Raw genomic sequence first — 14,752 nt, 5'->3', positions numbered from 1 at the left:
ATTACTGTGGATCACTGTCTCGTTTGTGCAGACGTGCGGTTCAAATTTAAAATGTCAGTGCTCATCTTCATGATGGAATCTCAGAACAAAAATAAAACATCTGTTGCTTATGACCAGGACTTGCTCTGTACTTCATGGTGGAGGCGGATCAGAGGAAAGCAAGGAGTGGCACAAAATGAAAATGCAGGGCTCTTGTTAAAAATTTATTAAGAATTTCAATATGGCGACGGCAGAGCAGTCACGCGAACACAACACCTTCATAAGCATGAAGCCCTGTGCCGGTGCCGATGTCTCAAGCCCGTGAAATTGACCCTGCTTATGACAACCAGTACTGAGTGTTGCAAAGTACTGCAGGCGTCCTTCCATGTTAGAGCATAGGACTCTGATTTAATCCCATCGGTAATGAAACCAAAACAACCTTCCCTAATAAGAGTTTCCCTATAACTATGCTCTGGCCTGATTTTTAAGTTTAGAGACTATGGAGAAATATTAAAAATTGGTTCTGCTTATCTTCTGTGAACATGAAAATCTATGATACCTCAGTAACTAGTGGAAGTCATAATCATCTAACTTGAAATGTTTAGGATCATTCTATAGAAAAAACATATTTCTTCTCAATAAAAACAAAATGATTGTTTTCCATGGTTAACAGACATCTTTAGATATAATTCTTATATATTTATTGTCTTGGGAAATATTTTATTAATTTTTATAACTACATTATAGTTGACATTTATGGTTACAGTATATTTATATCTAATATAAACATAAGTGTTTGCATATATACAATTCAAAACTAAAAATACTTTTAACATATGATGTATATGAATAAGAATAAAAAGAAAAAATATTCAAATAACATGAAATAACTGCTTCTTATAGTTATTCCTGGGAGAGGAATAAACCTTGCGAATAGCAATTAAATTATAAAAAGACAACAATGACTCATAAAACTACAGGGAGTATAGAGAGTACAAGAATGGGTTTTTGTCTACAGACATAACAGAGAAAAAAAGAGACAGGTATAAGAAAGCACTTGAAAGGCTTAAAGGACTACAAATATCAGAATTAATAACGAAAGATTCAAAAGAAAGAAAGGCATAAAAACATTGGATTTGAATTATTTAATGAGATATGAAGGAAAATTATAAAGATGACAATGCAGGTTTGATACGTAACATGAGTTTTCCAGAAAAATAAGAATGCTTCTTCTTTTTAGAGACCCACAAAATACAAACACAGTCTATGGGCTCTGTTTGAAAGCCTCTGGAAAACTGCCATTTTAGAAGGCCTAACTTTTTATGAGAATGTATAGAACCCCAGAAAACACAGCCTGCAATAATACTGCTTACTTACCTAGCACATCACTAAACTTCAAAAGGGAAACATACAAAAATTAGTTCGCAGTACAAATTCAACCCAGAAAATTTCTAAAAAATCATTTGTACTTACAATTGGCATTGGTCACCTTTGATTCCTTTTGTTGTGCAGAAACATTTTCCTGTGTGCATATGACAAATATTTGCGTGGCCACTGCATGTACAAGCTGTAAAGTCAAAACCAAAATGATATTGAATAACCTCCATCATAAACATATGCATCACATTTCAGGGAAGGTTTCATTATCTTATTTTATTCCACATATTTTCCTCTTGCCATCCAAAAGCTAGGGTTCTCTCTGCAGCCGTCCGTCTCGAGAGACGATGGTGTAGCTTCTTAAGAGTCTATCTGCACAGCCGAGAATGGTTGTGCAGTCCGACTCGGGAGTGACACGGTATCTGTCTCCTCCCGTGTTGAATCGACATCTTGCGATGACGCTGGAGTGTCCTCTCCAGTGAAGCTGAAGCTACAGAGCCTGAGCAGGGTGATATGGAGGGTCTGCTGTTGCCCATGCAGCAGACCCCCCCTCTCTTCGCAGCTGAAGGGCCCAAGGGAAAGACGGAGTCAATACAGCTTGGCTTCAGGTGCGCCGCAGGAGTTGCCGGTGTTGACTACAACGTCAAACCACCTTAGGGACTCCGGCTCCGGATTTTCTGTCGGGGTTTACTCCCTTAGACTTTCCCCTGAAGAGGTATGCCGCAAGGCAGCGGAGGTTTTTTGGAGTCAGAGTTTTCCTTCTCTGATGTGCCCTGACTGGAAGATCGAACCAGCGACACTTAGCTCACAGGCCGACGCTCAATCCACTGAGCCAAACCAGCCAGGGCTAAAAGCTAGGGTTACCATCTAAGTTATTTTTAATTAAAGGGAAGTAAATTCACTGATTTAAAAATTTGGCAAAACTCTTTAAAGTCCTTGGGGTATTTATGGATTTGAGTATTTATCTCTTTCTTCTTTGGGCCTCTTTCCACTTCTACTTTGGTTATCTACTCGATGAAATGAGTCTTAAATAGCACAAGAGCTTTGGAGTCAAGCAGCTCAGCCAATGTATATACCGATAATCACTAGATATGTGACCTTGGGCAATTTATTTAGCCTCTCTAGGCTTAGTTTCTTCATCTGCAAAAGGAAAAGAACCCTCAGGTAATGTATTTTAAAATACCTAACACATATCAAGCACTTAATAAATACATTTATTACTTTGACTACCCCTGTGCCAACAATAATAAAAATAGTGAAATGCTGCATTAAAAATATGCCTGTTTATTTGCCCCAATCTCACACTTTATTGTACTCAACATCCGAAGAATTGGTAGGTTCCAATTTCTTCATGCCCCCTCCTTTTCATTGTGAATAGCATCATTCAAATACTGTCACCCAAGTTCTTACTGTCACCACTCCAGTCACATGTCTGATCTTCCCACCTTCAGCATTTTAGGCTCCAATTCATTCTCCAGTCCTGAGACATATTCAACAGAGACAAGGCTGACCATATCACTAGCCTTTATGAAAGCCTTTACTGAGAACTACTCTGTCCCTGCACAACACCGGCTAGTTAAACCATTCTATTGTTAAAAATAAAATAATGTGCTCTTTTCTTGATACACATAAACATATAAAAAGAAGCTGAGTCATTGGTTTTGATCATAGCATAAAGTATTCTAGAACACTAAGTGTCTTGCTATTTGTTTATGATTATTTGTTTTAAATACAGATAATTAATGTAAAGTAAGTACACATACCCCTAAACACACATAAAAAATAAGTTAGTATTAAGTAGATTTTTAAGAGCCTGTTTTTTTCTGGAAGGTATTTCTATGTAAGAGTGAATTTTCCTTCATAAAGAATATTTAAATAAATGAGCATAAATTTCCTTTAGGTTTGTAGAATTGAGTATGGAAACACATGTGAGAATTACAGATATGAATGACAAAGTGTTGAAATAAATGCAAGGAATAAGAGAAAAAATCATCAAATTACAAAGGGAGACTAGGACATATTGATACCATGTATGTAACTTTATAAACAGTGAATACATGCTATGATATATTTTAATATTAACTTGCAGGGTATCATGTTAATACTGCCTTATATTCAGAACTTCATTAAAAAATCATGTACATTAATATTTTAAAATGCAGATAAACCTTTTATTTATCCTTTATAGCAGTACTACAAATAGTTAACAGGGTATAGTAGCTTTAATAATTTGAGGCAAAGACAATTGTGTAAAAATACCTTTTAATGTAAGCTCAGTTTAAGAGAATTCCCTTGTGGTGCTGTATTTCAGGCTAAAATGGCACAAAAGTATTTTCAATTCAATTGTTTAAAACTTATACTTCATGACAGTGTTGAAATTATTCTGTTGTTGTCAGCATCTGAGGTTATCTTTCCATGCTGAATAAGCACCTAGGAAATCATCACGCAGTGGCTTTTGCTTGGTAAATTTTATACGATGATGGTATAGCCAAGACATACACTAGAGGGGCATTATGTGGTCACATGATCTTTCTTTTCCTCTATAATATAAAGTTGTAGTATCGTTTTATACCTAAAACTAAACAATAAGGAGAGGAAAAAAGATGATATAAGAGTTATTCAACACTAACCAGGTGTTGAAAGTTGAAGTCAAAGTTTAGTGTAAGTTAGGATGGAAAGTAGAACTCTGTGCCAATCAAAAATAGGGAGGGAGGTCTTGAGAAGGGGTGGACAGATGTAGGGAAGGTGCTGCCCTCGGCCAGGGCCAAGTTCCCCGGCCCTCAAGGGTCTGAGGACTGGTCTCTCAGCACTTTCATGAGACTCGGCCCACAGACAGTTCTTTAAAAGGTATCGGATAGGAAAAGTAATAATATGCATCTTCCAATACCCATAATCGAAGATCATCCTGAAATACCTGTGTCGATGTCAAAGTCGGCACAGTCTCAGTGCCCCTTGCCCTTGCCGTTCCTTCTAAAAGAACCAAAAGGAATGAAAAGAGCTTGAAAAGATGGGAGTCAAAAAATTTAGGATGAGAGAGCATCTGAGAGGACTACTTTACCAAGGAAAGCAAAGGACTTCAAAAAATTCGGATGGTGAAGAGACAACCTAGCTAAAAATATTAGCACCTAGGCAATAAGGTTTCTTTTTAATTATGTGATTCTACATGATTTTAAAAGGCTCTCTTGGTTTTCTTAATGTGATTAAGTTTACATAAAATTCTATTCTGACAGAATCTTTGATGAAAGCACAACTTCACGGTTATACCATATAATAAATATCTAAGTATAATTATATAGATATTCAGTTAATGGGCTTGCCTGAAAATTTTTTTTAAATCTTGGGTTGGCTTTCATCTGACACACAGGATGATAACGTGTACTCAGAAAAATAAAAACTTTTAATTTTATTCTGTCAAAACAACTAATATAACCAAGATTTTCATGTCAAATGATTTTCATTTATCTGCATCTTTAGATTATTCAGGTCAATGCTCCCCATTTAAGAGAATTAAACCTCTTGCTTTTATATGTAAAAATGCTCAAATTCATTTGCTTAGAAATTTTCTGCTTCTGTGAACAATCTGCAATATGTGAGAACAGTTTAAAATGAAAAAATATCTACCATCCTACTAGAGAGAAAGAAAAGTTCATTAGTTTTCTTTTTTACTACCTTCTAGTCTCAGAGAATATTTGTGTCACAGCTTGGTGGGTTTTTAGTTTTTCTTATTGATTGATTATAGAGGGAGAGAGGAAGGGAGGGATGGAGGGGAAAGGGATGTGGGAAGGAAGACAAAGAGAGAGAGAGAGAAAGTAAGAGAGAGAGACTTGTTGTTGCACTTATTTCTGCATTCCTTCATTGATCCCTGTAATGTGCCCTGACCAGGGATCGAACCAGCAACCTTGGCCACATCAGGATGACACTCTAATCTACTGAGATACCCAGGCCAAGTCCCTAGTGTGTTTTTTACTATTAAATGCTCTGTAAAAGTCTGATATGGACAGATAGTCTTAATATGCCAAAAAAGAAAAAAAAGTAAGTTTTGCTGACAAGAAACAAAGGTAAAAACATAGATCTGCCACTATGTTAAAAGAACACCTTTTTTCCAAAAACTGGAAAATAATAAGAGTTTCATTATCACTATTAAAATAACAACAAAAATGAACTAAAAGACATAAGTTAATAAATATAAAAGTAAAATCAATTATAAACACAATGTGAAAATATTAAGAATTTATTCAAAATACCAACTAAACCCATTAAACACCTTGTAATAAACTGAGTAAGATCTCGATGAAAAAAACTTAGTCCTACAAATCTGCACATTTTTAAATGTCTGTATATTTCATGATTTATAGGTTTTCTCCTACATGTTTTTATGCATTGAATAAAACACGTGCATATAAAGATATAAAATTATTTTTAAGATTAATAACATTATAGCTCAGTTATCTTACTTTTGGAACAAATTACAATGAAAAATATACAACTCATGATAATCACATGAAGTTGAAGATCAGAAATTGCTCTCAACTCTCAAGGATAACCAGATCCTTCCATCAGAATTCATCTCTTTAGGGGCGGGATGAGAGGGGGAAACCGGGACAAGTGGAGTAGAGTAACAAGTAAAAAATGACAATAAAAAAAGAATCCCTTTGTCAGCGATTCCATCATTCAATTTCGTTATCATATTATTATAACACCTATTCGGTGTATATAAGTTTAAGTTCTAACACAGTACCTTGCATACAGTAAGTACTCAATAACTGTGGGATTCAAGGATAATCCTTCATTGCAAAGTAGTGTAGAGCACTGAGTGTTAGGCATTGCAGTATATTAACGATCTTTTCACTTCAACAACAGAAAATAACAAAATAACTATGACTCCGATATATAAAGTTTAAATGTTGTGGATTCCACTGAGCCCGTAACTACAGCATCTTCTGTATACATTGGACCAGCACTAAGCCATGGCTTTCGGCGGGGGACACTGAATCCTCCCTGTCCATACTAACATACAACGATTTCTGCGTGAAGAAGAGTTCCGAGCAAGGCCTAAGAATCACCCATTTCTTCTTACTAGCAGTATGATACTCGGTATTTTACTTAACTTCTTTGTGTCACTGGGTCTGCATGTAAAATGAGGACAAAAGTGATGCCTCCCATACAGGTATTGTGAAGCTCAGAGGAGAGAATGAATCTAAAGCTATGAATACAGTGCCTAGGACACAGAAATGCCAAGTGTCAGCCAGGGCATCTGTATTAAAGCTTCGAACGGGTCACAGCATGCATTCCGTATCGCAAAACTTCATTTCAGTTGTCTTCAGGTAGCAATAAGCTGCTGTTGTCTGAACAATTTCGTTGACTGTAAGTCTGAGCCCATCCTTTCCCTTGTTTCTCAACCCGGAATGCATCTCAGAGTCATTTGGGAAGCCTTTGAAAAGAACCAAGGCCCAAGAATCACCCTACAACCCCAACCCAGATACTGATTTCATTATTTTAGGGGACAGCCCAGACATCTGTTATTTGTTACAATATCTTCGGGCTGTTAATACAAAGGTAGTGTGAATACTTTTAACTAGACCAAGCTCAGGCCCAACCCTCTCTTTCAAGATACCTCATCAGTTCATAGCCAACAACTGAGACCTTGCTGTGGGTGCATACAGGCAATCTCCATGTAGAAAAAGTAGATAAATAAGAGACAAAAACCAATCTAGAGATTTTTAAAAATTACTATAAAATTACAACATAACAGGAAAACTTTATCAGGAAAGACCATTTTTTTTTTAGGTAGGAGAAAAGCAGCAGCAAGATAAAGAGGAAAAAAAAGAAAAGAAGGGTTTTGTGAACAAAAATGCGAAGGTAATAGCCGCAGTTAACTGTTCTTTCAATGTACTTCAGTTCTTATTACACATGCCTCAATTACATATGATCTCGTTTGATTTTTACAATAATCCAACGAAGGTCTATCACCTCCCTTCACGTATGAGGACTAGGAGGCACTGAGGGGTCAAGTTCATGAGCCAAGGCCAGATACGTGAACACTGGTAGAGGTGGGGTGTCAGCCCAGGACCGACTCCAAACCCATTCTCTTAAACCTCATGCCATCCTGTCACTCTGTCCAAAAAACAAAACCTTACCTGATGTAAGGCACACACAAGCCCTTCATTATTTTATTTCTAAACTCCAAGTGATACGTTACTATTAAAAAACAAACTAGCAGCAGTGGTTACTTTTGAACAGTAAGATTATAGGTACATTTTAACTTTAATGTATCTGTACTTGATAAATTTCATAAAATAAACATGAATTCAGTTTTGAAATAAAAGTAAAAATTATAAAGCAAGTATATCACATAATTTTTATAGTTTACATAGTCCCTAATGTATTACTTCCAAAAATATTGACACAGTGGAAAATTCTTTTTAAAAATATATTTTCCAAATAGAACATTTAAAAAAAGAAATTTAAAAAAAAATTTTTTCCACAACAGGTGTATCTTTCTCAATTTTCTTTTCTGTCATGAAGAAGACACACACACACACACACACACACACACAGATATGAAATAAAGGATAATTACCTGTACACTGTCCTCCATTGGTAGGATCTCCATAGTACCCCGGCATGCAGTCCTGACACTGCTTTCCTGTGGTCAGATTTTTACACTGCTCGCACACATTATTATTGATGCAAGTGCTGTGTCCGTTACATTGGCAAGCTAAAGAAAATAGCAAAGAAAAATTACAAATATCTGTATAATAAAACTAAGTATAACAACTATCAAGATGAAGAATTAATTTTAAAACGCTGAATGGTAGCAAAGTTCTAAGGACATTTCCTAAGTTTCTTAATATATAATTGTATGTGGCTCAAGGTATCAATGCAGGGGAATATATACAATAAATTCTATTTAGAAATTTTGCTTGAAACTCTATACAACATATGGGTTAAAGATAAATTGGAACATAAAAGTTACAGCTAAGCAGGGAAGAGTTTTAATATATTCCTAAAAGAGTCATGTGAATATTATGTCTATTAAGTTACATAAACAAAAGACTAAATAATACAACTTTGATTTTAGAAAGACTAAAATTCACTTTAATTATATTCACACATTATAAAGGGCTGATAAATATAGAAAATTGTGTGGCAATAGGGCCTTACTTCAGGAAAATATATGTAAAATTAACAAAAATAGTACTTTAAAATTAATTTGCAGAAATGTTTATCCTCTTTGGGCAAGAAAAGCTTCAAAGCTTAATAGAAATTCTATATGAATGTGAAGTAACAGAATCAGATATTTAAAGCATGAGTTTTTTGTGTCTTCATACTAGATTTATTATGTTTTCATATTAATATTACAATAGCATCCAACAATTTCAGATGAGAGATAAAGTTCATACATGAAATCTCATGCCTCTAGTGCTTATTTGGGGCATAATATCGACTAAGTTTGGTAACGGTTTGGCCAAACATCATCCTCATTGTCACCTTCATATTTTTTCATCATTATAACAATTGAGGTAGCATTTAATTGAGCTCTCTCTGACCCTAGCCAGAAAAGTCAGTCTTCAGGAGATTCCAACTGTTTGTAGCAGACATGTAATCTGATTGGTCAGTTTACATATAGCATCAGTTTTAAAATATTATAAATACCCTATTGCCAGATGATGCACTATATGATATTATACATGAATTATGTCATTTAAACCTCACAACGGTTCTCTATGGAAAGTACTGTTTTAGGACCATTTCTAAGATGAGGAAGCCTGGGCAATTAAGCAACTACCCAAAGCCATACCCCTAATCAGTAGCAGAAACAAATGCATAATCAGGATGTATGAATCACAAAGCATACCACTTCTATGTAGAACTTTTGGAAATGAAAGGAAAATCCCAAGAGACTAGCATAAGGTCATCCACATCAGTTAACATCAAAAGGTGAAGAAATACACCCACATAAAGAGCAAAAACCAAATACCTTTATCTTACAAAATTTTTCAGAGGCATAACTATTGTAACATAGCATAGAAATGACATGAAATCATCGTGGACAGATGTTAAATAATCAGCATCCTTTTAATAAAATTGAGAAAAGTTATAGTTTTCAACTTTTGTTATCATATATTACATTATGAAACAGGAGAAATTTTAATAACAAAGGAAGATGTTCATGACAAGTGAAATAAAGACAAAATATTATGTTTAGATGGTTGCATTTTGTTTTTAAATGTATAAATAGGCCTATGGAAAAGTTAATGATGGTTATCTTAATTTAATAAATTTTTCTGCACCAATTTTCCACAATAAATCCATATTATTTTACAATAAGAAACAATAATGTTAACTTTAATTTTTTAACATTATGCTTGAAAGTTTCAAGTATTGTTTCATAAAAATATTTATATGAGATAAATAAGGTTAATCTCCTTGTGTAAAAACAAAATTTATTGAGTGCTCACTATATGAAAATCATTACATGAAATAAATCAAAATAAGAGATGGGTTGCTTTAGGTATTTTATGAAAGTCCTGGCTACATTTTTATGCTTTAACTGCCAAATAAGAGGGCTAAGTTTAGCAATTGCATGTAATCCTCACAGATTTCCACTGAAATAATAAGAAAACTTTACAGCAACAACAAAAATGTGGTTATGGTGACAACTATACAAATAAAACTAGAAAGTAGTAACTAGCAATACCTCTGGAAATTAAAAGAGGACCCCTGTTTCCAAAAGTGAGTTCTAAAGGCCATTCTGGCCACATGACAATGAAGAAGCATGTTACTTGCATGCCTCCATACACCTGCTGGAAAGTGTGATACAAGGATGTTTAAAGTTTCATGTAATAAACATACCACACAGAAAGCATGTATATGGTAGACCTAGCTGCAAGCTAATTTTCCAGGAAAAAAAGAACAGTCTTTGTCATAGCTTGTAATTAATACTGTAGCAATGGCAAAGGAGAAGGCATGTGATAGGATGCAGGACTCAGGGGATATAATCTTTGGCATACTCAAGTAAGGAAACTAAACTGAACCATACTTGCAATGTTTGAAGCCTTAAATTATAGCTCCTCTCTGTGAAAAAGGTACTAAATGCATCACAAGCCCAAAGAAGTGAAAATAATCTCAAGAACACTGAGGTATGTGTATAGAAGAAAATTAATCACTTGTGAGAACTTAAAGCCTGCTCCAAGTATATATGTTGGGTAGAAATTGACATTGTCTCTATGGTGAAGAAACCTCATATCAAATATTAATGTAAAACATGTTCTGTAAACAAGGAAAGCCACATATACCTTGCAAAAGCAGTTGTAAATGGCCCCTTGAAATACTTCTACCACTCAGGTCACACAAATATGAGGTCTGTCCAGAAAAAGTCCAGCCATTGTTAATATAACAAAAATCGTTTATGTGACACTGATGTAACCTGGCAGCAGCCAAGAAAAGTGAACTGGAATGCACATACATGAACAATGACGACTTCACTGTACTAGTCAGTGGGGGCAGTAGACACCATTGCATGAGCACGTGTACTGTGTGGCCGTCACGCTCAAAATGACTGAGCGAGTAGACCAAAGAATCTACATGATATTTTGCATCAAGTTTGAACATTCCTCCACAGAAACTGTTCATATGACTCAGAAGGCTTTTAGGGACAATGCAATGAGTGCAGCACAAATAAAAGTGAGGCTCAAATGCTTCCAAGAGGGTTGAGAATCTGTGGAAAGTGACCCACATTCTGGAAGGCCTGCAACAAGCAGAACACCTGAGAATGCTGAACGTGTACAAGCTGCGATCAACAAAGATCAGTGACTGACAGTGTGAGAACTAAAAGCTGATCTGGGGCTTCCAAACACGGCTGTGTCTGAGATTTTGACAAAGGATCTTGGCACGAAATGTGTCATGGCAAAATTCATTCCGCGACTTCTCCCACCAGAGCAGAAGAAACATTGTGCTGCAGTTGTTAATGACTTGACTCAAACCGCTACCAATGAACCCAATTTCCTCAAGAAGGTCATAACCAGCTCTGATCTGGAAATGAAGGCTCAGTCATCCCAACGGAAGTCGCCTGGTTCTCCACACCCAAAGAAGTGTCAGCAATGTCGCAGTAAGATGAAGACCATGTTAACTGTGTTTTTTTGATTGGGAAGGTGTTGTCCACACGAGAACACCACTCCAGGCCAAACAATTAATAAGGAGCACTACTGCAATGTTCTTTGTCAGCTGAGAGATGCAATATGACTCTACAGCCTTAGCTGAGCAACTGGTGATTGGCAGCTTCATCACAACAATGTACCCACTCACACATCATGTCCTGAGCAGAGATTTTTGGTGAAACATCAAATCACCCAGGTGACTCAGCCCCCCCTACAGCCCAGGTTTGGTGCCCTGCGACTTCTGGCTTTTCCAAAAACTAAAATCACCTTTGAAGAGGGAGAGATTTCAAATCATCGATGAGATTCAGGAAAATGGGATGGGGCAACTGATTGTGATTCCAAGAGAGGATTCTGCAGTGTGTTTCTGAAGAGGGGAAGAGACACTGGGAGAATTGTGTGAGGTACCAAGGTGCCCACTTTGAATGGGGCTGACGTGTCATTGTCTTATGTACCATGTTTCTTGTAACTTATATCTTTTTCAATAAATGTATCTATTTTTAATAGTACATAGCTGGATACTTTCTGGACTTTCTGGACAGACCTCATATACTACAGAATAGACTTGGAAAACTTTTCCCTGTAAATGGCTCAATAATAACCAGTTTAGGCTTTGCAGCCCATACGATCTGTGCCACAACTGCTCACCTCTGCCACTGCAGCACAAAAGCTACCATATAAAATAAACAAACAATTGACAACAGCTGTAACTCAATAAAATTTTACTGACAAAAATAAACAGTGGACTAGGTCTGACCTGCAAGCTCTGGTTTGCAAACCACTGACATAAAACACAAAACATTACCTTAATACAAAAACCAGACAAAGTCATAACAAGAAAAGAAGATGACAGATTAATATCTCTTGTGATTACAGGTGTGAAAATCCTCAACAGAAAACTAGCAATCTGAATCAACTAGCATATAAAAAGGACTATATATGATGACTAAGCAGAATTTATCCCAGAAATGCAAGATTCTTCAAACATATAAAAATCAGTCAAGTAATACACCATACTAATAGAGAAATAGAGAAAAATATACATGATCATCTCAGTAGAGGATAAATACTCAACAGATAAGGAATAGAAAGGAACTGTCTCAATCTGATAAAAGGCATCTATCAAAAATTCATAGCTAATATCATTTTTAATGGTGAAAGACTGAAAGCTTTTCTTTTTAATATCAGAAATAAGACAAAAATCTTGTCACTTTTATTCAACATTGTACTGGAGGTTCTGGACAGGGCAAGAAGGCAAGAAAAAGAAATTAAAGAATCCAGACTTAAAAGAAAATATAAAACTCTACTTTGCAGCTGATTCTACATATATCAAATGCTAAAGAATCCATAAAAATTAATTAAACTAATAAATGAGTTCAGAAATGTTGTAGGATAAAATATCCCTTACTACAGAAAAATTCGTTTTATTTTTTCTCTACATTTATAATGAACAATCCAAAAATAAAATTAAGAAAACAATACAATTTACAATAGCATCAGGAAAAATTAAACAATTGGGCATACGTTTAACCAAAGAAGTGTAGAACTTGTACACTGAAAACTACAAAACATTGTTGAAATAAATGGATGAAAAGATATTCTGTGGTCATGGGTTGGAAGATAATATTATTAAGATATCAATTCATCCCAATTGATCTACAAATTTAATGCACTATCAAATTCCACCAGACTTTTCTATAAGAATAGACAAGCAAATCCTAAAATTCATATTAAATCACAAAGGACCCAGACTAGCCAAAACAATCGTGAAGAAGAGGAAAACTGAATGACTGACATGTCTCAGTTTCAAAACATACTACAAAGATACAGTAATCAAACCAGAGTGACACTGGCAGAAGACTAGACATATAGACCACTGGACTAGAATTAGGTGCAGAAATAATCCCATTAATCTGAGGTCAACTGATTTTCAACAAAGGTGCAAAGGTCATTAAACAGGGAACACTAACTGTCTTATCAGCAAATGGTGCTGAAATAACTTGATATGCATATGCAAAAGAATGAATTTGGACCCACACATCACACCATATATAGCAATAAACTAATTATGGACCAAAGACTTCAAGTAAAAGTTAATATTATAAAATTGATACAAGAAAATATAGATGTAAACCTTTATTACTTTGGATTAAGTAACAGTTTCTTACATCTGACACCAAAAGCACAAACAACTAACAGGAAAAAAATAGATATATCAGATATCATCAAAATTGAAAAAAAAAAAAAAAAAAGCCTTTTGTGTCTCAAAGTATACCATCAAGAAAGTGAAGAGACAACCAACAGAAAAGGAGAAAATATTTGAGATTATACCTCTGATAAGGGTCTGGTACCCACAATACATAAGTAACACTTAAATTTCTACAATTAAAAAAATTTTTAATGAACAAAGGGTTCAAATAGATGCTTTCCAAAGAAAATATATGATTGGTTAATAAGCACATGAAAAAAGCACCATTAATCATAAGGGAAAGGAAATTCAAAACCACAATAAGCTACCACTTCACACCCAATGAGAGGGCAATAATAAAAAGGATGGACATTTACCAGTGTTAGTGAGGATAGAGTAATTAGAACCCTCATATGCTGCTGGTGGTAATACAAAATGGTGCAGTAGCTCTGGAAAACCCTCAGGCAATTCCCCAAAAAGCTAAATATAGATTTATCATATGACTAAAACTTCCACTCCGATGTACATAACAAAAATAAAAATAAACAGAACATGTCCACATAGAAACTTATAAAGATGCTCATAGTGGCATTATTCACAACAGCAAAAATAGCAGAAATAAACCAAAGGCCCCTCAACCGATGAGCATATAAACATGTCATGCAACTGAATATTATTCAATCATAAGAAATTACTGATATGTGCTGTAATGCTGATGAACCTTAAAAACATATGCAGTGAAGAAGCCAGACACAAAAGAAAACATAAGATTGCATCTAGATAAAATACCCATAAAAGACAAATCCACAGAGAAAAAAAAGTAAATTTATGGTTTTCAAGTGCCGGGGTAAGGAAGAATAGGTAGTAAATGTTAAAGGGTGTGGAATTTTGTTTGGGGGATATTAAAATGTTCTGAAACTATCTAATGATAATAGTTGCACACCTGATCATATTAAAAACCACTGAATTTTATACTTTAAAATGGTGGATTTTATGGTATATGAATTATGTCAATGAACAAACAATGTAGAACTAATTAGATGAGTTGAAA

At 35.1% G+C, this 14,752-nt stretch overlaps 1 protein-coding gene across 1 annotated transcript in view; it reads right to left on the bottom strand.

Moving 5' to 3' along the window:
• Positions 1–14,752, bottom strand: part of ATRNL1 (attractin like 1) — a 480,268-nt gene that overhangs the window by 337,306 nt on the left and 128,210 nt on the right. Inside the window, exons 19-20 of the mRNA XM_090278658.1 lie at positions 7,937–8,074; positions 1,453–1,546 (exon numbers count right to left, since the gene is read on the bottom strand). Coding sequence (XP_090134784.1) covers positions 1,453–1,546; positions 7,937–8,074 — 232 coding nt within the window. The remainder of the gene's footprint in view (positions 1–1,452; positions 1,547–7,936; positions 8,075–14,752) is intronic.

This window comes from Furipterus horrens, unplaced genomic scaffold (genome assembly GCF_987537825.1).
Source record: "Furipterus horrens unplaced genomic scaffold, mFurHor1.1.pri manual_scaffold_5, whole genome shotgun sequence".
In the NCBI taxonomy this organism is placed as follows: Eukaryota; Metazoa; Chordata; class Mammalia; order Chiroptera; family Furipteridae; genus Furipterus; species Furipterus horrens.
The sequence above is the reverse complement of the archived record's forward strand: the minus strand, read 5'-3'. Positions and strand labels throughout refer to the sequence as shown.